This window comes from Chiloscyllium plagiosum, chromosome 2 (genome assembly GCF_004010195.1).
Source record: "Chiloscyllium plagiosum isolate BGI_BamShark_2017 chromosome 2, ASM401019v2, whole genome shotgun sequence".
Classification (NCBI taxonomy): domain Eukaryota; kingdom Metazoa; phylum Chordata; class Chondrichthyes; order Orectolobiformes; family Hemiscylliidae; genus Chiloscyllium; species Chiloscyllium plagiosum.
In genome coordinates this window covers 111,573,533-111,596,541 of record NC_057711.1, presented here as the reverse complement: position 1 = coordinate 111,596,541, position 23,009 = coordinate 111,573,533, and the positions used below count along the sequence as shown (strand labels likewise).

At 41.0% G+C, this 23,009-nt stretch overlaps 3 protein-coding genes across 3 annotated transcripts in view; 1 reads left to right on the top strand and 2 right to left on the bottom strand.

Annotated features, from left to right (window-relative positions):
- The window catches only part of snx30 (sorting nexin family member 30), a 77,561-nt gene extending 66,881 nt beyond the window's left edge, over positions 1–10,680 (top strand). The window contains exon 9 of the mRNA XM_043715777.1: positions 10,610–10,680. Coding sequence (XP_043571712.1) covers positions 10,610–10,630 — 21 coding nt within the window. The 3' untranslated portion in view covers positions 10,631–10,680. The remainder of the gene's footprint in view (positions 1–10,609) is intronic.
- On the bottom strand, positions 6,368–13,207 carry LOC122562669 (thymic stromal cotransporter homolog). The gene is made up of 4 exons (XM_043715713.1): positions 11,788–13,207; positions 10,583–10,666; positions 8,824–8,980; positions 6,368–6,913 (listed from the first exon to the last, which is right to left on the bottom strand). Exons 1-4 carry the CDS (start codon positions 12,881–12,883, stop codon positions 6,880–6,882), a joined length of 1,371 nt encoding a protein of 456 aa, XP_043571648.1. The 5' UTR covers positions 12,884–13,207; the 3' UTR covers positions 6,368–6,879.
- A 4,032-nt stretch (positions 13,208–17,239) lies between these two features.
- Positions 17,240–19,310, bottom strand: LOC122557898 (thymic stromal cotransporter homolog). The gene has a single exon (XM_043706103.1). The coding sequence runs from the start codon at positions 18,368–18,370 to the stop codon at positions 17,240–17,242; it is 1,131 nt and encodes a 376-aa protein (XP_043562038.1). The 5' UTR covers positions 18,371–19,310.
- Positions 19,311–23,009: the final 3,699 nt, after the last annotated feature.

Below are 23,009 nucleotides of genomic sequence, written 5' to 3'. Positions count from 1 at the left end.
CTTTGCATTTGTATCATGCTGAAAACTGGGCCAAGGTAGTTGAAGACTACCAGGGAAGGTGGAATTTTGAATGGTGTTTATAGTGGGTGACTGACAGGCAGGGAGAGTGTAGAGGAAGTCATGGAGAAGAGCTGAAGGTGTGGCTGACTTTGGCAGCAGTAACGAGAGGTATGGCATGCAAAGCAACAGAAGTGAAATGATACTGGATAGAATTGGATGTCATATGCTAAGAATTTGAAATCTTTTTTTAAAATCCATTCATGCGATGAATGTCACTAGTTGACCTGCATTTTATTACCCATCCTGAACTGTCCTTTTGAAAGTGGTGGTGAGTCATGTTCTGAATTGCTGCCATTCTTGCTGTGTAGATACACTGAATGCCATTAGGAACTGAGTTCCAAGATTTTAATCATGATAGTGGAGGAGAACAATAGTGATTTAGGCGACTGACTGTGTGGAGTTTGCACATTCTCCCCGTGTCTGCGTGGATTTCCTCCGGGTGCTCCGGTTTCCTCCTACAGTCCAAAAATGTGCAGGTCAGGTGAATTGGCCATGCTAAATTGCCCGTAGTGTTAGGTGCAGGGGTAAATGTAGGGGAATGGGTCTAGGTGGGTTACGCTTCGGCGGGTCGGTGTGGACTTGTTGGGTCGAAGGGTCTGTTTCCACACTTAAAGTAATCTAATCTAAAAATCTAATCTAATTGGTTCATACCGTTTTATTCCTTGGGCTTTGTAGAAGTTTGGATTCTCATACAGATGAGGAGCAGCATTAGGCCCTTGAATGTGCTCTCTTATTTAATAAAATTATACTTATTTTAACTCCATTTCTGCCAAGCTCTGATCATCTTTCACCCACTTCTTAAGCACCTGTCTCGCTCCGTCTCTAAAAATATTTGAAACCTCTACATCTATCACCACCACCTTTTTAAGGGAGAGTTTCAAACCTGGGGAAAAGTTAACTTGTCGGCAAAATGTGACCCTGTATTTCTGGCTGTTTGTCTCTGAAGTTCCATATAAAGACAGCAGATTTTTCCTTAACTGGATGTTACTTATAAGTGGTTTCATAGTTGTCATTAGAGTTTAACTCTGTTTATGAATGCAATTCAATCTTTGCCATCTATCATGTTAGAATTTGAACACTTGTTCAGAGCTTTAGCTTGAGCCTCTACTGGTCCAGTGACATTACCACTAACTTCCAACAAAGGAATTTTGTCTGCCATCATGACGTGCCCAATTAGGAAGTGAGCTGTGAATTGCTGTCTCACAATCTTGGTGTTCCTCAGTGACTATGTGTTATATTGGGGTTGATTCTGAAGAGGGAGAAATAGAGCAGCGTAAACTGTATTTCTACAAGGAGGAGTGTCCTGAGCAGAGGAGGAAAATGGTGTGATGCACTCATGTCAAATGTTAACGTGAGAGTGAAAGACTTTGCAGTGAGTGTGCTTGTTGTTAATCCTTTTGGAATTTATTTCATCAATGAAAAGATGAAACAAGGATTTTTTTGATGTTTAATTCTTTGTAAAATCAGTGCAAAATTAAATTTTGAAGAAAAATCCTCATTTGTAAAATTAAAAACTCTTCCAGAGACTGGTAATATTTCACATCATTTCAACATTCATTTAACATTTCAGTACAGCAGAGGTTGACACTGCAGCTCCAAGTGGGGAGCCAGTTAGTATGTAATACAACTTTCCCATGCACAAAGCCATGCTGAGTATCCCTAAATAGTCCTTGCCTTTCCAAATACATGAAATCTTGTCCCTCAGGATTCCCTCCAACAACTTGTCCACCAGTGTCAAGCTCTCCAGTCAATAGTTCCCTGGCTTTTCCTTACCACCTTTCTTAAATAGTGGCACCATGTTAGCCAACCTTCGGGCATCTCACCTGTGACTTTTGATGATACAAATATCTCAGCAAGTGGCCCAGCAATCGTTTCCCAGAGTTCTAGGGTACACCTGATTTGGTCCTGGGGATTTATCCACTTCTGTGTTTCAAGACATCCAGTGCTTCATCCTTTGTAATATGGCATTTTTCAAGATGTCACCATCTATTTCCCCACATTCTATGTCTTCTATTTACTTCTCCATGGTAAAGACTGCAAAATGCTCGTTTAGTATATCCTGATCTCCTGCCACTCCATACAAGATAGAAGACAGAGGGTGGTGGTGGAGGGTTGCTTTTCAAACTGGAGGCCTGTGACCTGTGGAGTGCCACAAGAATCGATGCTGGGTCCACTGCTTTTTGTAGTTTATATAATTGATTTTGGATGTGAGTATAGGTATAGTTAGTAAGCTTTCAGCTGACACCAAAATTGGAGGTGTGGTGGACAGTGAAGAAGGTTACCTCTGATTACATAGGGGTCTTGATCAGATGGACCAATGGGCTGAGTGGTGGCAGATGGAGTTTAATTTAGGTAAATGTGAGGTGCTGCATTTTGGAAAAGCAAATCGGGGCAGGACTTAAACACTTCAAGGTCTCCTTGTTTAGCAACACTCCCTTAAAGTGCAGGTTCATAGTTCCTTGAAAGTAGAGTTACAAATAGATAGGATAGTGAAGAAGACATTTGGTATGATTTCCTTTATTGTTCAGAGCATTGAGTATAGGAGTTGGGAGGTAATGTTGCTGGGAGGTAATGTTGCAGCTTCCTATCAGAAGGATGTTGTGAAACTTGACAGGGTTTAGGAAAGATTTACAACCATGTTGCCAGGGTTGGTGGATTTGAGCTATAGGGAGATACTGAATATGTTTGGGTTGTTTGTTCCCTGGAGTGTCGGATGCTGAGGGTGACCTTGTAGAGGTTTATAAAATCAGGTATGGATAGCATAAACAGACAAGATCTTTTCCCTGGTTTGGGGTGGGCGGGTGTAAGGAAAGAAGAAAGAGTCCACAACTAGAGGGTGTGGGTTTTGGGTGAGCGGGATCTGCAGTCCAAACTTTCTTCTGATTTTGTCTATAGTAATGAGTGCTGAGACTCCTTGTTCAGTACAGCATCCTGGCCAAAGTACTTTACCACATGTAGATTGGTGTATATGTGCAGGATGGTCTTGGTACTGTGGGTAACAGAATGTAACCTGAGAACTGTCAGATGTCATTTAATTTATTATGGACCAGATCAAATCCCCTCAAAATATTTTAAGATAGTCTAACTTTTATTTTTAGAGGTAAGTGGAAGGTGTTCCAATCTAGATGTAATTTGGCCAAACTACTTGACTTTAAACAAAACACATCTTAGTTTTAAACAACAGCTAAAATCTAGACAAAGAACTGGCTTAACAAAATAACATGTTAACTACTGTGAATTAACTGTTCCAATATAGTAACATCCCAAAAACACACCCTTGGCAAATGTAAATTCTGTAAAATGGATTTCATGTGCAATTCAAGCAGCAGGAAGAAAACACCAGTTTTTAGCTGTAATAGAGAAAGGAATAAGAGCTTCCACATCCAGCTTCAAAAGCTTAGCAACTGTGGAGAGATAAAACTCAACCCTGCTTGTGTGGAAGCTTAACCCAACCTATTCAGGCTGCTTCTCATAGAATTAGAGTCCCCACAGTGTGGAAATTGCTTATTTGGCCCATTGTCTCCATGCTGTCTTCCCATGTCAGGTTTATCATGAAGTCTGCCTGCCAAACTAGATCGAGCAATTCTGATAGATACTCCAAATATTCCTTCCGTGCATGAGTAAAAATCACCAGATGGTTAGTTGGGTAATCCTGAAATGACTCTCTTGGTTCATCTTTGCAATGTGGCAGGCATATTTTTCGTACCAGAAGGCTTAACTTTAAACTGGTGCAGTCTGTTGGCATCACAAAAGCTGAAATTTCCTTCGCTCTTTTGGGTAAAGTTACCTGCCAGTATTCTGAGAAAGTCCAATTTGAAAATATAGTTTGCTTCTCTCACCTTTTTTAATGGGTCTTGTAAACATGGAATAGGATATGAATCAGATTTTGTAATTGCATTAACTTTGTGATAGCCCACATAATTGTTGGGTCCCACCTGGTTTTGGTACCACTACCATGCATGTGGTCCATTCGCTGCAATTTAATTATATTGTCTTTGAGCATGCGTTTAACCTATTTTTGAACCAGTACTGACTTTAAAGGGTTAATCTATATGGATGTTGCTTAATTGGAACAGCATTCCTGTATCTACATTTGTGCATAATTAGATTATGTCCTAGCTTCACCCACATTTGTCCCCAAATGATTGTAATAACTCTTTCAGGTCAATTGATTTCCTCTAGAAATAACTCAGTAATACGTCCCAATTTTTGACAACTTTCTCATTTTGTCCAATTCAGTTTGAGGAATGTCTAATTCAAAATATCTGATTTTGCTGCTTGCTGTTGTTGTTGTAACCAGTAAAATACTTTCCTTTTTACTTCACTATTGAATATCGTTTCAGCACATTCACATAGATTTCTTCCTAGTTAGCATTCTGATCATAAATTTCACCTCACTTGATTTCCTTTCAATTGATAAGGCCCACTAACCCTTGCTCTTTAAAGGTTTACCTACCACTAGATGTAACTAACACTCCACTAGCAAAATGATGAATTTATGATCTCTTGTTTGCTTTCTGTTTCATTACATGCTGTGCTACTTTCAAATGCTGTCTAACCAACTGACCCACTCTATTTAATCTTTCCCTACAGTTTGATACACAGTCCAAATGTGTGGTCTCTTACGCATCAATTTCTCCTTAATTTCAGTGGTCTCACCTCATGCCTGGAAACTGAATGTACTTGATTATTAGGTGCATCCTTAATTGCAAAAAGTACAAATAAAAAACTAATCCTCTGGACAGTCTTGACGACAAGCCCTCAGCGTGATCTTTAAAGTTTAATGCCACCATTCTAATACTCCCTGCAATTCTGGATGAATATAATGGATTTGAATTTTTATTGCTAAGGAATCCATAATTTGCTTAAACTGTTCAAAAATTTGATTCTTGATCCGATTTTGTATTTTTGTGGGTAATCTATATCTTGTAAAATGTTTGAATAACTCTTCTAAAATCCTTTTTTAGATGTGATACTGAGATGGAATGGCCTTTTGAAATCTAGTAGACCTATCCATTATGGTCAACAAGTGTTGATTCCCAATTTTTCTTTTAGGGAGGAGTCCTTTGCAATCAATTAAGACTCTGTCAAATACAGAAATTAAGCATGCTGGATTTGTCACTGCCTGAGGATTTCCAATTACTTGATACACATGACATGCCTGGCAAAGTTTAATGCATCCTTATGCAGTATAGGCCAATAAAAACGTTTTTTTGTACACTGGCTTGAGTTTCCTTATTGTCAAATAACTACCTACTGGTAATTCATATGCTACCTGCAACCCTTCCTTTCTATAATACATCAGTAATACAACTTGATGAACTTCTGTCTGTTTTTCATCTGTCTGAATCTACCATGGTCTCCAATTTCTCATCAAGACTCTCATTTTTAAGATTATATTCTCAGATACACCCATTCTTCATCTGTATGCTTTTTGACACAATTGCTTTAGTTTTTCATCTTTCTGTAATTCAGGAAATTTCTCAGAACTAAAAATACCCACTTTGACTTCCACCTGTTCTTGTTTCTTTTCCCTCAACTATTTGATCAGACATAGTCTCCGATAATTGAACTTCAATTTCCTTATCTTTATTCTTTTTTCAATCCTAATGCAGATGACTAACTTTGCAATTGCATTTTAGCCATTTCCAATTACTTTGGCATTTCTGGTAATCATAAATGTTGAACTACTGTTGCAATTACCTCCTTTTTGGATGGATAAAGGCAACCCGAACTCCAGCTTGTCTGTAAATTCCAAAAGTTTGTCTTGCTCACTTTCTGTAAAACTCCCAAAATGTTTTCTTCCACTCCCAGCAAACTGAGTAAAAGAGCCATTATTACATAAGACATATACTCTGCTTTAAATAGAGTGCAACACATAAATTTAAAAAAAACACCAACACTCTCTCCACTCACTATCTTTGAGTCCAATTATCCTAAACTCAACCTGGATTTAGAGATTTTGATCCCAGTTTGTTATGGACCAGAACAACCCCCCCCCCACAACATATTAAGGTAGCCTAGACCTAACCTTTTTCTTATTTTTAAAGGTAAAGTATTGCCTTCCAGATCCAATTCAATTGGTTAAACTAAACAAACCACACTTTGTATTTTACCTACAGTGTGAAAATAGACAAAATAGAATGAAAGAATTGGCTTAACTGTAATTCTATTAAAACAATACGTACACTAACTACTGCTATGTATCTCTCTTCCACTATAGCAATATTTCAACTTCATCCTTGACACGGGCAAATTCAGTAAAATAGATTGTTTCATGTATAATTCTAGCAGCAGGAAGAGAAACCTTGTTGGCTGGATCAAAGAAAGGAATAAGAGCTTTACAATCCAGTTCCGAGACCCAGCAAATGCCGGACGTTAGAATTTAAAATCCTAGTTCTATGACAGTTTGACCCATCATTCCATCTGCTTCTATTATTTCAATTTAAAAATAAATCTGAATGCCTCTAGCAGTTTACTGGCTTTGAGCAGACTGTTCGGTGCTTCTGTCGTGACCTTTCTTCACGGTGTATTTTCTTTTTTTAAGTCATAGTATCATCACAGATTACACTCTGTTAGCGTTGGGAGGTGATAAAATTATTTCAGGCATTTTGGCACAGGGCTAGTGAACAGTGAAGTGGCATCTTGAAGGGAGCAATTGAACTAGAACTTTTTATGCTCCCTGGTCTCATCCTGTGCAATACACGGCAAGATTTTTTTTGGCTTGAGATTCTGTACCTGTCACTCAAATATACCGAAACAATTGATGTATGTATATGCTCCCTTCTTCGCAAGTCATGTCTGGGTTTCATCCCACTATTATGGAAAATTGGACAGTCTGCGTTCCACAAAGCTGCAAATAAAGTAGCACAGATTACACATCGATAGATCATAATAGGAGCAAGCAAATACTAATTTAAAAATCTATAATAGGCTGAATTTTGAAAATGATGTTGCAAATATAAATCTGAGGAGATGGAAAAAGCTGTTTGAACCTGTTCCATGTTACTGATCTGCATCTCCCCTCTCTTTACCCTTTATATCCTTGATGAGAATTAGGTAACATTATAAATTTCACTTGAGATTCTCCAACATTCACAGCCTTGGAGGAATAGTTTGAGATTTCTGAAAAAAATCCAGGTAACTGGCTTTTTCAATAGAGTGGGTAGAGTGTTTCAGGCAGCTAAAATGTGTATATTGCCTTGTCTGGCGCAGGTAGACAGGATAGTGAAGAAGGCATGGAAAAGCGCAGCAGTTCAGGCAGCATCTGAGGGGCAGGAAAATCGACGTGTCCGAAACTTCAATTTTCCTGCTCCTCTGATGCTACCTGAACTGCTGTGCTTTTCCAGCACCACTCTACTCCCAAATCTGGTTTCCAGCATCTGCAGTCATTGTTTTTACCTCATGAAGGCATTTGGTATGCTTTCCTTTATTGGTCAGAGTATTGAGTACAAGAGGTGGGAGATCACGTTGTGGCCGTACAGGACATTGGTTAGGTCACTGTTGGAATATTGCATGCAATTCTGGTCTCCTTCCTATCGGAAAGATGTTGTGAAACTTGAAAGGGTTCAGAAAAGATTTACAAGGATGTTGCCAGGGTTGGAGGATTTGAGCTATATGGAGAGGTTGAATAGGCTACGGCTGTTTTTCACTGGAGTGTTGGAGTCTGGGGGGTGACCTTTATAGAGGTTTATAAAATCATGAGGGGCATGGATAGGATAAATAGACAAAGTCTTTTCTCTGGGTGGGGGAGTCCAGAACTAGAGGGCATAGATTTAGGGTGAGGGGGGAAAGATTTGAGTCCTAAGGGGAAATGTTTTCATGCAGAGGGTAGTACGTGAATGGAATGAGCTGCCAGAGGAAGTGGTGGAGGCTAGTACAATTGCAACATTTAAACTGCATCTGGATGGGTATATGAATCGGAAGAGTTTGGTGGGATATGAGCCGGGTGCTGGCAGGTGGGACGAGATTGGTTTAGGATATCTGGTCAGCATAGACGAGTTGGACCGAAGGGTCTGTGTCCGTGCTGTACATCTCTATGACTGAGTACAACAAATTGTTCATGGGGCTGTTTTAAAGTGTGAATCTGTGTTGTATTGTCAAAGTCTCGCCAGACCATAGGGACTGCCCCCACATTTGAGAGAATCAACTGTTGGCGATTTAATCTGAGGGTCACCAGACCTCAGGCAAGGGAAGAGGTTGAAGGAGAATCCTTCATGGAAACCTCAAACCCATAATGGGAATTGAACCTACACTATTGGCATCACACTGCTCTGTAAACCAACAATCCAGCCAACTGAGCTAAATGAATTCCCAGTGTAAATCTGTTACTGAAAGACAGTGATGAAGTCAGCCATTTGGCCTATTGTCACTGTATCAGTTTTCTGGGTCTTTTCTGATTAGTTTCCTTTCTTTCTGACCTTTCTGCAAAACTCTCAAATTTATTTCCTTTCCCACTGTTTTACTAGTTGTCATTTGAATGTTACTTTTGAGCCTACTCCCACCAACCCTTCAGGTGTTGCTTTCTAATTTTAAAACTTAGAAAGGACGAAGATCAAATTTCCATAATCATGCAGCTTCCTCTTACATGTATTTAGGATAATCTTCCCCTTACCAAAAAAAAACCTGTCCTCAATTTGCTCTTTCATTCATTTTACAAAACCCAGTGGTTTGGAAATGTCATCATGACAGAACGTCATTCCCAACTTTAATGCAACTGCAGCAGTAGATGATCAAATATATTAATGATTCTATTTTACTCACATCATGGGAATAATTGCCAGGCAACTGATGACAGAAGACAGACTGAAACAGATGGAAGGGTACCAGTCTTTTGTTGACTTGTAAACATTAAGAAATATGATTGAAGCAATGACTCCAGACAGGGTGAGCAAAATCTCAAGTATGGCAAACAGTTTTCCTTTAAAATAAGAGTGAAGGACATAAGAAATCAGTCACATGCTCCCACAAACCTTGTTTCTGTCATTCAATAAGATCTTGATATATCTCTTATTATAGAATCGCCTACAGTGTGGCAGCAGGCCATTCAGTCTATTAAATGCACACTGACCCTCCAAAGAGTATCTCACCCAGACGCACCCCATCCCTGTAACCCCATATTTCCCATAGCTAATCCACCACACTACAGGGCAACTTAGTACAGCCGATCCACCTAACCTAGGCATCTTTAGACTGGGGGGGGAAGCCACATAGACACAGGGAGAATGTGTAAACTCCATACAGTCACCTGAGGGTGGAATTAAATCTCAGTCCCTGGCACCTGGAGGCAGCAGTGCTAACCACTGACCTACCATGCTGTCATGTTCTCTCACAGTTCTTGCTCTTCCCTTAATTCCCTTCATATCCAAAAGCTATCATTCTGTCTTGTAAATACATTCTATAAACGGAGTATCTATGGTTGTCCTAGATAAAGAATTTCAAATACTTATTTAGTCTTGGACAAAAAAAAAAATTCTCCTCATCTCAATCGCAAGTATTAACCTCTTATCTGAGAGTTACCCTTAGTTCTGACTTCTGCAGCTAGGAGAAATCCAGACACCAACACACCAATCCCTCAGATTGTTTCATTAACACCACCTCATATGCTCCTAAAGATGCAGATGGTTTAAATAACCTTCACAGAATATCTCTCTCATTTATTTTATATCCAGAAGTGTTATTTCACACAACCGATCAATATTTCCATCACCAAATCACAGTGACTTGTTTATTTTTAACTATTAACCACTAGCAGTAATCACCCATGCAGCCAATTAGAAGTTACATGCAAAGCTTATTATGGATGATGCAAAAAAACAGGCAATGAGGGGAAAATGGCAAGGGACTAAATCAAAACAGAGTGGATATCTCTCTCAATCTAGGAAATAATTCAGCCAACGTCTGCTGAATCCCCATCTCCAAAGCAAGTGTAAGCCTCGTATGTTCGATTTCTGGATTCAAGTGTTATACTTTACCCACCATTTCTATTTTCAATGTTAGCTATGCCTCTATGGGAAGATGATATTACAAAGATTGTACAGAGTTAATGCAAATCTTCAAAGGTTAACTGCGGAAAAAATTAACCTGGTCAAAAGTGGATGGGGTCAGGTTGTACACAGTACTTAATTTTACTTTCTTTTCTCTGACCCAATCCCATCAGGTTTTGGACAGATGGACGCTGGGCAACATTTAGTCTAACCCATTTTTAATCCATGTGGAGTCACAATCTTGGATGCTTCCTAGCCTAATAAGTCCCTAGAATGGTAGGCAAGAAATGGGTGAACATGTATGGTGGCAAATATATTTTGAGAAGGAAGATGTACAGATGGCTCGGGCCCCTGAGCTGGGAAAAGAACATCTTCCCAAATTCAGTTCCAGAATACTGCATGTGTTCTGTACAATGAAGAAAAGCTGCATCACATCAAGAAATTAAGTTGTTAAAAAATTTTTACTTAATATCAGTAAAATAACCATGGCATAAGTGGCCATTTTGGCAAATATTAGCAGCATCTGTAATACTAACCGTATGAATTGTCGTCTTTCTGCTTAGAAATCACAGATCGTATTGTAGGCAGAGGAATAAGGGCAAACATCATCACAGCTCGAGCTGCAAGATAAAATATAGCCGGTTCAGGAGGATCTGGTGAATCTCTTAAGCAAGTGCTATTATGATTGTGGGTGTTCATTTCAGACAAGGCTTCTGGTGTTGACAATCCTTATCACCAATTAAATGATTTTGCCTTTAATTCAATTAACTCAACTTGATATATTGTTTTCAAACTGTTACGTGACTCTTTTCACCTCTACGACAGTATGAAGATGATGCATGATATCAAAGTCAAGTATTGATATAGCACCTCAAACAGTGATTTCTTTTTATTTTTTCATGGATGAGGGCATTGCTGACATGGATAGCATTTGTTGCCCATCTCTAATTGCCACTGAACGAAATAACTTGCTAGGCCATTTCAGAGTTAACACATTGCTGTGGGTGTGGAGTCACATCTAGGCCAGACAAGGTAAGGATATCAGATTTCCTTCTCAAAAGAGCATTATTGAACCAGATGGTGACTTTTATAATAACAATTGACAATGGTTACATGGTCAGTGTTAGGTAAGCTTTTAATTCCAGATATAACTGAGTGGTGGGGTTAGAACCTATGTCACCAAAATGTTTGCCCAAATCTCTGGGCCAATAACTACTACTATGCCATCACATCCCTAATGGAGGGCATAGTAGACATGATAGATAAAATGTGGTACAATAAATTTAGAAAGCAAGAATATAACAAAAAAATACATTAAGCAGCAAGGTTTTAAATGGAGTAGAGGAATTTTCTTCACAGAAAGTTGGCAATGCAAAGAGACAAGGTGCATAAAAAGTAAACCGAATCTTTAGTTTGGGATTGAGAGGTAGAAGATGTTTTTGTGTCAAAAGCCATATTTGAGACTATGGAACTATATACTGTCTAGATACTAACTGCTTTAAGTTTAAAAAAAAGTTGTGAAACTGTAGGAAGAGAACAGGATATTGTGATTAGACTACAAAAGATTAAGGAAAAACACCGAATGTTAATTTTGGAACTGATACATTTATCTCTCCATAACCACAAATTTACAAACATCCCTCCCTACTGCACCATATATTACACATTGCATGACAATGTTTGGACCCAAAAGTAGTTTAGTCCAGAAAAATCCAGGTACCCAGCCAATGAAATAACTCACCAATAAAATAAAGAAAGGTCCATTTTGTGAAGGCCATGATCAGTATCCCGATGGAAAATGACAGCATTCCTGTCACAATCAAAGAAGTATCCTTCAAATATTTGGAAAGAATGCAAACTCCGAGGAAGCTGGTGAGGAAGATAGCATACCCCATTGCATTGCCGTAACCAACCCAGATAGCATTCCAATTCAAAGGGTCCTTCAGTACAAATATCGATAGCACATCCACTCCACCGGTCACACCCAAACCATACAAAACTCCAGCCGTGAACAGCAGTGTGAGTGTGACTTTATCCATGGACATGTTACCTCCAAGAATACCCTGAATCCTTGCATTGTTCTGATCAGGCAATAACATTGATCTTTCATCTTGACATCGATTCCAAGCTGTATTTCGAGGACTCTGAACATTATTTTCCTGCTCCTCTTGATCTAACGGGCTGCCGTAGCTACCAGCTCCCATTTGCGTGGACTTTAGCCCGAAGATGCTGTAAATTAAGCTTAGAGCATAAAAAAGGCAACTGCAGGCCATCAGACCAGCACCTTGGGCATGCAACATGTTCAAACGGATAAAGAGGTGGCCGGATGCAATACTGCCAATCATTCCTGCCAATCCATAGGTCAGCTCAACTCTACTAAGTCTGATAGATCTCTTCTCTGGTGAGGAAGTGTCTGAGGCTAAGGCCATGACCCCAGGCCAGAAAGCAGTAAACCCCCCGCTCAGACCATTCAGGAGAGCAGTAGCAAACATCACCTGCAAGGGGAGGTCAAAGAGGATCACAAAGAGCAGCAGAGACCTGGACACCAGGTATCCTACCAGGGGCACCCAAATGGTGATCTTCCTGGACTTTTGATCTCCCAATTTGGCCAGGAAGAAAGTGAACAACAGAGGGCTCAGACTTAACAGGAGGTTATAGACCATGTAGAACTGAGAGATTGCGGCTTGCTGCTGGTCTCGGCTTCCAGTTGTTGTGGAGTTGGGACCGGAACGTTCCTGGACCAGCATCAATAGAGCAGTGTCATAGAAGGCACCGGCGATCTGGTGCAAACCTACAAGGATCTCGACGAGGGAGAATAGTTTCCGACACATCCCCATTCTCTTCGATTGTAACTTCCCACCTATTTCCTTTGAAATCCAAGCGGACGGGGTGACTCTGTAGGGCCCCTTGCTCACAGAACAATACGGAAAACCTGCCTTGTGTCCAACTTCAACACGGAAGAACGGCACTTCCCTATTTCTGACTCAAGTCACACAAAAAAAATTGATCGTTTCTTTTTGCCGGATCAGCTGAACTCTTTTCGAATCTGTAAATTGTCCAAGCAAAGGAACCACTGAGGTGGTGCCAGAGAAATCTGCATTTGTCCAGACAGTCCAACCACATCCAGAAATGTTTATACCAAGATATTATTTCACCTGGTCGCTGCACTTTATTTTATGAAAAAAATCGACAACGATTTAGCAGTGTGTGAACACACCCTCAGTACTTGACCGCAAATTTCCCCAGTGAGACTCACCCTCCCATGATGACGCTCAGATGTCTTCAGCTGCTAAAAACGCTGCTTTTTTGAATGTTTTACTGTTTGTTTCCCCTCTGTTTCCATGACACGAACATTCTTTCGGTGCCTAACCGGATAGCCCAAGTCATGGCAGTGTCAAACTGCCGAGAGTAACAGTGATAAAGGTACACAGCTCCCCACTTGACTGCACCAATGGCTATTTCCAGAATTGCTTATTTGATAGGGATCAGGACAGCTCAGTCTATTTTTCACAGCCTGCTCAGCACTTGAGCACGTTCAAGTGGAACCACTTGAACCCCTTCCAGTTTTGATAATCTGAAGCTTGCGGTAATCTCAACTCCTTCAAAGAACATCAAATTGAAATTTCTCTAGCAGCGAGTCCGTTCCTATATTTTTACATGTTTTACATGTTTCCACCGATGATATCCTACTGTTCAGTGTCTGAATGGATATTATTTATGTATTTTATTTATTCAATCATGGGGTCTAGCCTCTGTTGACCAGGCTAGCATTTGTGGCCCATCCCTAGTTGTCCTTGACAAGGAGGTGGTGAGACACTTTCTTGAACCACAGCAGTCCACATGGTGCAGGTACTGACTGGGAGGGGGTTTACACAATTATAATAGAAGTCCACTTGTTGGAGAGACTAGGACTTGAAGGCACAGCCTCCTCGTGAAGGGATGTCCATCAGAAATGAGATGATGAGGAATTTTTTCAACTAAGGGTAGTTCCTGTGGAACTTATTGCTGCAAAATGATGTGGAGGCCAAGTTTTTGAGTGTATCCAAATAGTGACTTATTTCCATATCTGGTGGCATGAGTTTTGGTCGGGAAATAGACCTGGTTGTATTTCTATGTACCTGCTGCCCTTATCCTTCTAGCTGGTAGAAATTTCACGTTTGGAAGATGCTGTCGAAGGACTCTTAGTGAATTGGTATAGTGCAACAATACACCCTGATGCCACTAGTGGTGCAGAAACTGAAATCAGAAGGTGGTGAATATGGTAGCAGTCAAGTGCACTGCTTTGTGCTGGACAGTGTTAAGCTTTTTGAGTGTTGTTGGAACAGCACACATCTAAGCAAGTAGAGAGTATTCCATCACACTCCTGACATATTGCTTCATAAATAATGGACACTTTGGGGAAACAGTGGGGTGAGTCATTTGCTGTAGAATTAACAGCCTAGTAACCACACTATTTATATGGCTGGTTCATGAGACAAAAAGAGCATAAGATATAGGAGCAGAATTAGGCCATTTGAATCATCAAGTCTGCTCCACCATCCGATTGAGGCTGATATGTTTCTCAATCCCATTCTCCCGCCTTCATCCTGTAACCCTTGATTCCCTTACTAATCAAGAACTTCTGACTTAAATAAACTCAACGACTTAGTCACCTCAGCCTTTTGCAGCAATAAGTTCCACAAGTAATAATGTTCTGTTTGAAGAAATTCCTCCTCGTTTCATTTCTAATGGAAAGCCCTTCACTCTGAGGCTGTGCCCCCGAGTCCTACTCTCTCCTACTAGTGGAAATATCTTCTCCATGTCCACTCTATCCAGGCCTCTCAGCATTTGTAAGTTTTAATGAGATTCCCCCCTCATCCTTCTAAACTCCATTGTGTGCCGATCAAGGTCCTCAACTCCTTGTCATAAAACAAGCCCTTTATCCTTGGGATCATTCTTGTAAACCTCCTCTGGACCATCCAACACCAGCATATTCTTGCTAAGGTATGGTGCCTAAAACTGACCAGTTCAGTTTCTGGTCAATGGCAACCCCTGTGATATTGATAGTGGGATACTTAATGATGGTAATGCCATTGACTGTCTAAGAAGAGGAATACTGATTGCAATTCTGGTCTCCCTGCTATACGAAGAATGTTGTGAAACTTGAAAGAGTTCAGAAAAGGTTTGCAAGGATGGTGCCAGGGTTGGAAGGTTTGGGTTGCAGGGAAAGGCTCAATAGGCTGGGGTTATTATTCCTGGAATGTTGAAGGCTGATGGGTGACCTTACAGGGGTTTATAAAATCATGAGGGACATGGATAGGATAAATAGACAAGGTGTTTTCCCCAGAGTCGGACAATCCTAAACTAGAGGATACAGGCTTAGGGTGAGAGGTGAAAGATTTAAACGGGACCTAAGCAGCAACAGTTTCATGCAGAGGATGGCAAGTGTATAGAATGAGCTGCCAGAGGAAGTGGTACAATTACAACATCTAAAAAGCATCTGAATGGATATATGAATAGGAGGCATTTAGAGGAATATAGGCCAAATGCTAGCAAATGAGACTAGATTAGTTTAGGATATCTGGTCGGCATGGATAAATTGGACTGAAGTATCTGTTTCCATGCTGTATATCTCTATGACTCTGTCAGAGGTGGTTAGATTCTTTTTTGTTGAAGATGGTAATTGCTTGGCAGTTGCATATCACAGTATTACTACCAAAGTTACCTAGCAATCTAAGCCTGAATTTACTCCAGCTTTTGCTTCAAGGTACATGGACTGCTTTCATAACTGAGAGGTTGTGAGAGGTACTAAATATTGTGCACCAAGAAGCAACAATAAAAGGGTAGTCGGGGAATTAAATTTATATATGAATGGTATTTTAAGAGCCAATAAAGCATTTTTGCCAAGTGTGTGGTGCTACAGGACATTATTAGATCCTGGTCAGGGATATATAAGGGAGGGTGGAGGACAGCAGTTGGGTTCTTTGCTACATTTTAGCAACCGTGGACTGAGGCAACATGCCTTTAGAGGAAGGTTTGGGTAGCACAGCCAAGAGTCATTTACACTGAGGAAGGGATGTTCAGGATCCACAGTTCAGAGTGCCCATGGCACTATCTAGTGCTTGATACTTGATTGCATTGAGAGAGGCTGTGAGTGGGTGTTGTTTGTGGAAGCATCTGACAGAGTGGCCCTTCAAAATGGCAGTGCCTCCTGCCAGATATTGTTTTCAAAGTATATGAATGTTTCCATATGTATAGTAGTTCATTGACAAGACAGTATCAGATGTTGATCAATATTTCTATAGTGCCTTTAACACATATTGTTTTTAAACTCTATTTGAATGTTTCCATGTGTATAGCAGTTCGTTGACAAGACAGAATCAGACATTGCTCAGAATTTATATAGTGCCTTTGCCAAATATGGGCAGGTAATTAGCATATAAACACAGTGTCTATCAAAGGTAACGCAACATATTTTTGAAGCAAGAATAGCAGCTGGAAATAAACATTGTTACAACATTTTATAGGTTGTAGAAGGCTGTGTTTTGCAAACATGCAGGTCATGTAAAGTTGGCAATGCACACATATCAGGTAATTAAAAAGGCAAGTAAAATCCTGAAATTTGTGATTAGAATTAAAATACAAGTCCAGAGAAAGGAAGCAGACATTGGACTGGACCTGAATTTGCCCCAGTTAGAAGACTATAAGAGACAATTACACATGGATTTAAAATAACGTTGCCAGTTCTGGAGAGAGAGGCAAAGTAAATGGAGATTTTTCTCAGTAGCATTGAGAATGTTAAGAACGACAAGTCAATATTCTGAAGAGTTCTGGTAGGGAGTTCCAGGGTTGCTTTTGCTGGCTGTTTAGATGGCAATGATATGATTTAAATATTGGAAAATTCTAAAATTTTAAACTAGCAATTATGTGGAGGTTGAATAATTTAGAATTTTGTGCCAAAAGCTATTTTGAAGTTTCATCCATTAACTACTGTTAAGTGGAAATTACTTGTTTGTAGAACAGAAATATTAGGTGAAAAGCAAGCAGGAGATTGCAGTGAGATTAGTGAGTCGCTCAAGTGTGATGGGTTGTAACACTATGCTTCTTGCGGAGCTGACAGATTATTTTTTGTGTGGGTTAACCGTAAAATTATGAACGCGTTTCACTGTATACACATTGCATGAGAACGTTAAACCAGTTTAGTCCAGAAAAGCTCAGGTACTCAGCCAATGAAATAACTCACCAATAAAATAAAGGAAGGTCCACTTTGTGAAGGCCATGATCAGCATCCCGATGGAAAATGACACCATTCCCATCACAATCAAAGAAGTATCCCTCAAATATTTGGAAAGCGTGCAGACTCCGAAGAAGCTGGTGAGGAAGATAAAATACCCCACTGCATTGCCGTAACCGACCCAGACAGCATTCCAATTCAGAGGGTCCTTCAGTACAAATATGGGCAGCATATCTACTGGCCCACGTAATCCCAAACCATACAAAACTCCAGTTATGAACAGCAGTGCGAGTGTGATTTTATCCACGGACATATTACCGCCAAGAATACCCTGAATCCTCGCGTTATTCTGTTTAGGCAACAGCATTGATGTTTCATCTTGACATCGATTCCAAGCTATCTCCTCTGGATCAGGAAGTTGATCATCATTTTCACGCTCTCCTTGATATAGAAGGCTGCCATAGCCACCATTTTCAGTCTGTGTGGGTTTTAACCTAAAGATGCTATAAACTAAGCTTAGAGCATAAAAAAGACAGCTGAAGGCCATCAGCCCAGCACCTTGGTCGTGTGAGATTTTGAAATAAACGAAGAGGTGGCCGGAAGCGATACTGCCAATCATTCCTGCCACTCCGTAGGCCAGCTCAATTCTACTAAGGCTAACTGATCGCTTCACCCGTGAGGAGGTGTCAGAGGCTATTGCCATGACCCCAGCCCGGAAAGCAGCTGAATCCCCGCTCAGACCATTCAGGAGAGCAGTAGCAAACATCACCTGCAAGGGGAGGTCAAAGAGGATCACAAAGAGCAGCAGAGACCTGGACACTAGGTATCCTACCAGGGGCACCCAAATGGTGATCTTCCTGCCTTTCTTGTCTCCTTGACAAGCCAGGAAGTAGGTGACGGGGAGAGAGGAAATTTTCAGCAGGGGAATGTAGATCATGTAGAACTGAGAGATTGCGGCTTGCTGCTGGTCTCGGCTTCCAGTTGTTGTGGAGTTGGAACCGGAACGTTCCTGGACCAGCATCAACAGAGCAGTGTCATAGAAGGCACCGGCGATCTGCTGCAAACCTACAAGGATCTCGACAAAGGAGAGCAACTTTCGACACATCCCCATTCTCTTTGTTTGTACATTAATGCTTCCTCAAGCAGAAAATCAACCCTGTGCGAACACCGGGAATGCCTCCTTTCACTAGCCAGAAGAACTCTGTATACGGACAGAACAGTCCGAAGAGATTTGCCTTGTATCTAATCTGTACACGGAAGAGTGGCACTTCCTCATTTCTAACTGGCACACTTTGTTGGCTGGCAGCAGCAACTCTTTGAAACTCCTGTTTTTGTTTTATTATTGTTTCAGTTGTTAGTTGCAGGACCAGTCCATTCTGTTTGTCGGTGAGATATTGAGACTTTATGGGCTGGAACTCCCGATTTCCACATGCAAGTGCCTGCAAAGGGAATCGAATGAAATGATGGCTTCAGAAGTGGATTGATAAAGAAAAGGGACTCCGGTTCTTGTTGTACTGCAATTGATTAGACAGACTAATCTGACCCAACAATGTTTATCCTGTTTACTGTGTACACCGCATTTGAAGACATTGAAACAATATTGTGATTTTGCAAGGTGTCGTGTCTGTTGGCATCCTTCCATGTATGAGATGATTGACAGACCAAGACTTTCCAGTTAGTTGTGGGATCTTCACTGCTGATGGTTGTGAAGGCGAGTCCTTCTGCTACAAGTATCACACATGGAGCTGCCAAGTGTCATTGTTGGTTGTTGATTTTGACACCGGCCTCTGTTGCCAAGCTGCTAGACATTGGTTTTTGTGGTAGTTATGTGTCAGATCACCAGGGCTGTTATCATTTTTCTTTATTAAACCAGTTACTCCACGTATGGCAGTCATTTCAGAGTGATACGATACGGTGCTCAGATGTGTTTAGCTGGTTTGTCATGTTCCGCGGGTTTCTTACAATGGGTCACCAGGTTTGCTTCAGTATCTATCCAAATGACCATTATTGACAGCAAAGCCATGGCAGTAAGAGTCTACACGTTCCAAACTGCAGAGCAACAGCGAAGAAATAATCCAGCTCCCCTCACCTCCACTGATACACATTCCCATGAGGGATTGCTTGGTTGAGATTAGGAGACAAACAACTTGGTCCATTCCCACACCTAGTCACCATAGCGTGGCCGGTTAATATCTCAAAATGCCAATTAACTACAAGCTCACATTCAGCATGACCATTCAATACTCCCAAAAAACTCTCGGCAAGTTCAGAAAGAATCGAAGTCTTAGAATTGTAGAGCTCCTTTCATGACCTCAGGGTAGTCCAATGTGCTTTGCAATCAATGAAGTACTTCTAAACTGTAACTCAATGTTCATTTAGAAAATGTGCTGTTAAGCAATGCACAGCAAGATCCCGTAAGTGTTATAAACAGGGGAGAAATGTAAATTATTATTTTTCTCACATTCTTTCCGTAAGCAGATGTGTTTTAAAGTTGTTCTCTGATTTGAAACAGGTGCTTATGCGTACCCGCCCCAAATCCTCTTGGCATACAGAGGCTTTCACTCCTTTAACTGTTCAGTTGAATACAATATTCCATTCAGCTAGATGCCTTTTGGAAATAGGGTTTGAGGAGGTTTATTTGACTTGAGGCAAACTTGACGATTGGCTTGGAGTCAGGCTGCCGGTTGGTAAGTCTTGTAGATTCAGTTCGCTTGGATGGTACAAAGCAACTTAATTCAATGCTAAAAATCACACAACACCAGGTTATAGTCCAACAGGTTTATTTGGAGGCACTAGCTTTCAGAGCGCTGCTTCTTCATCAGGTGATGAAAGCTAGTGCTTCCAAAGAAACCTGTTGGACTATAACCTGGTGTTGTGTGATTTTTAAGGAGAAAGTGAGGACTGCAGATGCTGGAGATCAGAGCTGAAAATACCCGAAACGTTGATTCTCCTGCTCCTTGGATGCTGCCTGACCTGCTGTGCTTTTCCAGCAACACATTTTCAGTTGTGTGATTTTTAACTTTGTCCACCCCAGTCCATCACCGGCTTCTCCAAATCATAACTCAATGTTAACATCAGACTGAGACAATGTGGTATAGAAACTCCAAACAAACTCTTCAGTGCCCAGAGGAATCTTGGTTTTGTGATATTTTGGTCAATATCAACTAATCAATTAGTTTGTGTCCCTCTGGTCAAGGATCCACTCATGGATAGGGTAAATAGGCAAAGTCTTTTCCCTGAGGTGGGGGGGGTGGTCCAGAATTAGCGGCATAGGTTTAGGGTGAGAGGGGAAAGATATAAAAGAGACCTACTGGACAACCTTGTCACACAGAGGGTGGTACGTGTATGGAATGAGCTGCCAGAGGATGTGGTGGAGGCTGGTACAATTGCAACATTTAAGAGGTATTTGAATGGGTATATGAATAGGAAGGGTTTGGAGGGATATGGGCCGAGTGCTGGCAGGTGGGACTAGATTGGGTTGGGATATCTGGTCGGCATGGATGGGTTGGACCGAAGGGTCTGTTTCCATGCTGTATATGACTCTATGATTAGTGTCTCCACAAATTTAACAATGTTCGATTCCTCTGTCTTTGTTCCCATTTGAAGTTCGGAGATGGAATAGCTGCTGCTCATTTTGTTTCCTTATTCCAGCAATCACTTGGTTGGAAATTTCACCAGGGGCTTGATCTGTGTAACTTTTTTGCTGTTGCTGGAAGTTTCTAGAGTATAGAAACTTTGCAAATCAGTTTTGTCCAGCAGAGATCGTTTTCAAATTAAACAAGAAAGGATAACGTTTAAAACAAACAATGATGCCCTTCAGGTCCACACGGACCCGACACAAGTTACAACGTGTGAAAGACCAGACAGTCTGATCTTTAATGATGTTTATAAGACAATAAGGATTAATCACATCACTGGGGCTCCCTTGCTATTCTTCCAAATACTGATTTGGGATCTTTAACTTCCACTTAAAGCAGCAATGGCCTTTCGTTAATGTCTCATATGACATCTCTGACTTTGCAACATTCCCTCAGTACCGCACTTGGGTGACATCTTTGATTTTTGCACTCAAGTCTGTCAAATGGGTTACGAGTGGATGCAAACTTTCCAGAGCATTTCTACCCTGGTGCTGCATTGATATGGAGCTCACGAAAGTGTGATGGGGTTAGGGTGAGCCAAGACATTGTTTGCTGGACTCCTCAAGAGATTACAGTCATTGGAACTCACCAAGTGTCCAATTCCATGTTTATTGGTGAAAGTCACATGTTTGGAAGTTGCTACCAAGTGAAGTTTTCCAAATTGCTGGAGTGCACCTTGTAGATGTCACATACTGCTGCTACTGCGCATTGGAGATAGGGGAAGTGAACTTTAAAGTAGTGAATGGGATGCCAATAGAGTGAACTGCATTGGCCTTGATAATTTTAAATTTCTTGAGTGTTGGAGCTGTGCTTATCAAGGCAAATAAGAATTGTTTCTTCACATTCCTGACTTAAAGCTTGTTCACCAGCAACAATATATATGGGTCAGGAGATAGATTATCTGCTGCAAAACACCAAGCTTCTGATCAGCTCTTCCAATCAGAGATTTTATGTGGCTGCTCCAATTAAATTTCTGGTTAATGTTAATGCCCAGGATATTGTTGGCTGGAGATCAATCATAGAATCCCTACAGTGTGGTAAGAGGAAGTCCATACCAATCCTCCAAAGAGCTTCCCTCCCAGACCCACCACCCGCTCCCCCACCTCCCCATGCCACTCTATTCCTGTAACCCTACATTTACCATGGCTAACTCACCTAGCCTGGACACTATGGACAATTTTTAACCATGGCCAATCTACCTAACCTACACATCTTTGGACTGTGGGTGGAAACCAGAGCACCTGGAGGAAACCCACACAGACACATGCATAATATGCAAACTCCACTCAGACAGTCACCCAAAACTGGAATTGAACACAGGTCCCTAGTGCTGTGAAGCAGCAGGACCAATCGCTGAGTCATGTCACCCAAAAATGATGAGAGTGTAGATGTATATTTTGTTCCACAAATGCGGATGACACAAGTTTCTGTACAACAGTAGATGCTTTGTTATCAGACAGCCAGTGAGAGATTCTCAATGTCCCCAAAAGTAGCTGTGTGTCTACTTGTGGTGACACTTCTCCATGAATCTCTGCCCAATACACAAAGACAGTATTTTTTATAGGGATTAAACAAAAGGTTTATTAGTCACATTGTCAATTGTCATACATTGTTTAAAATAGATGATTATGAATTTACAAAGTCCGATGAATGTCGATGTCCTGTGATAACATGTGAATGGATTACAGGAACTGATTATAGTATTCTTCATGATTATATGTTGACGGGAAGAGATTAAAACAGAAGGGTTTTGCCTGTTCTCAATGGGGGATTTGTATATTTATGCTAATATGGAGGAGGAAGTAGGACAATGGGAGCAGGAGGCAGCTTAACAGGGTTGTGACCAAGGCTATCAATCTTGTCTGGGAAGGATAAATACCTCTGTCTGAGGCTACAGGAGAATCCACATGTGTGGCTCACCTAGGCCCCTCTTCTGGAATACAGTCCGCCTCCCCCCTCTACTGAGATGTTCTGTCGATATTGTAAGAGGACAGGCTTCAAATTGATACTGCAGTGAGTCTCTTTGGAAGTGGATTGTTTAACCCTCGAGTCCCCAATGTGCCTTGAAAGAGAAGTAAAATATGGAACTGCTCTCTTGTGGCTTTCGAACTT

What these genes read in the sequence shown, in the direction of transcription:
- LOC122562669 (XM_043715713.1), bottom strand. Translation starts at nt 12,883, where the DNA reads ATGGGGATGTGTCGGAAACTATTCTCCCTCGTCGAGATCCTTGTAGGT. An exon ending in GACCTTTCTTTATTTTATTG is followed by an intron (nt 10,667 to 11,787) that starts GTGAGTTATTTC and finishes TTTATCTTGCAG; the next exon opens with CTCGAGCTGTGATGATGTTT. An exon ending in GAAAGACGACAATTCATACG is followed by an intron (nt 8,981 to 10,582) that starts GTTAGTATTACA and finishes CTTATTTTAAAG; the next exon opens with GAAAACTGTTTGCCATACTT.
- LOC122557898 (XM_043706103.1), bottom strand. Translation starts at nt 18,370, where the DNA reads ATGGGGATGTGTCGAAAGTTGCTCTCCTTTGTCGAGATCCTTGTAGGT.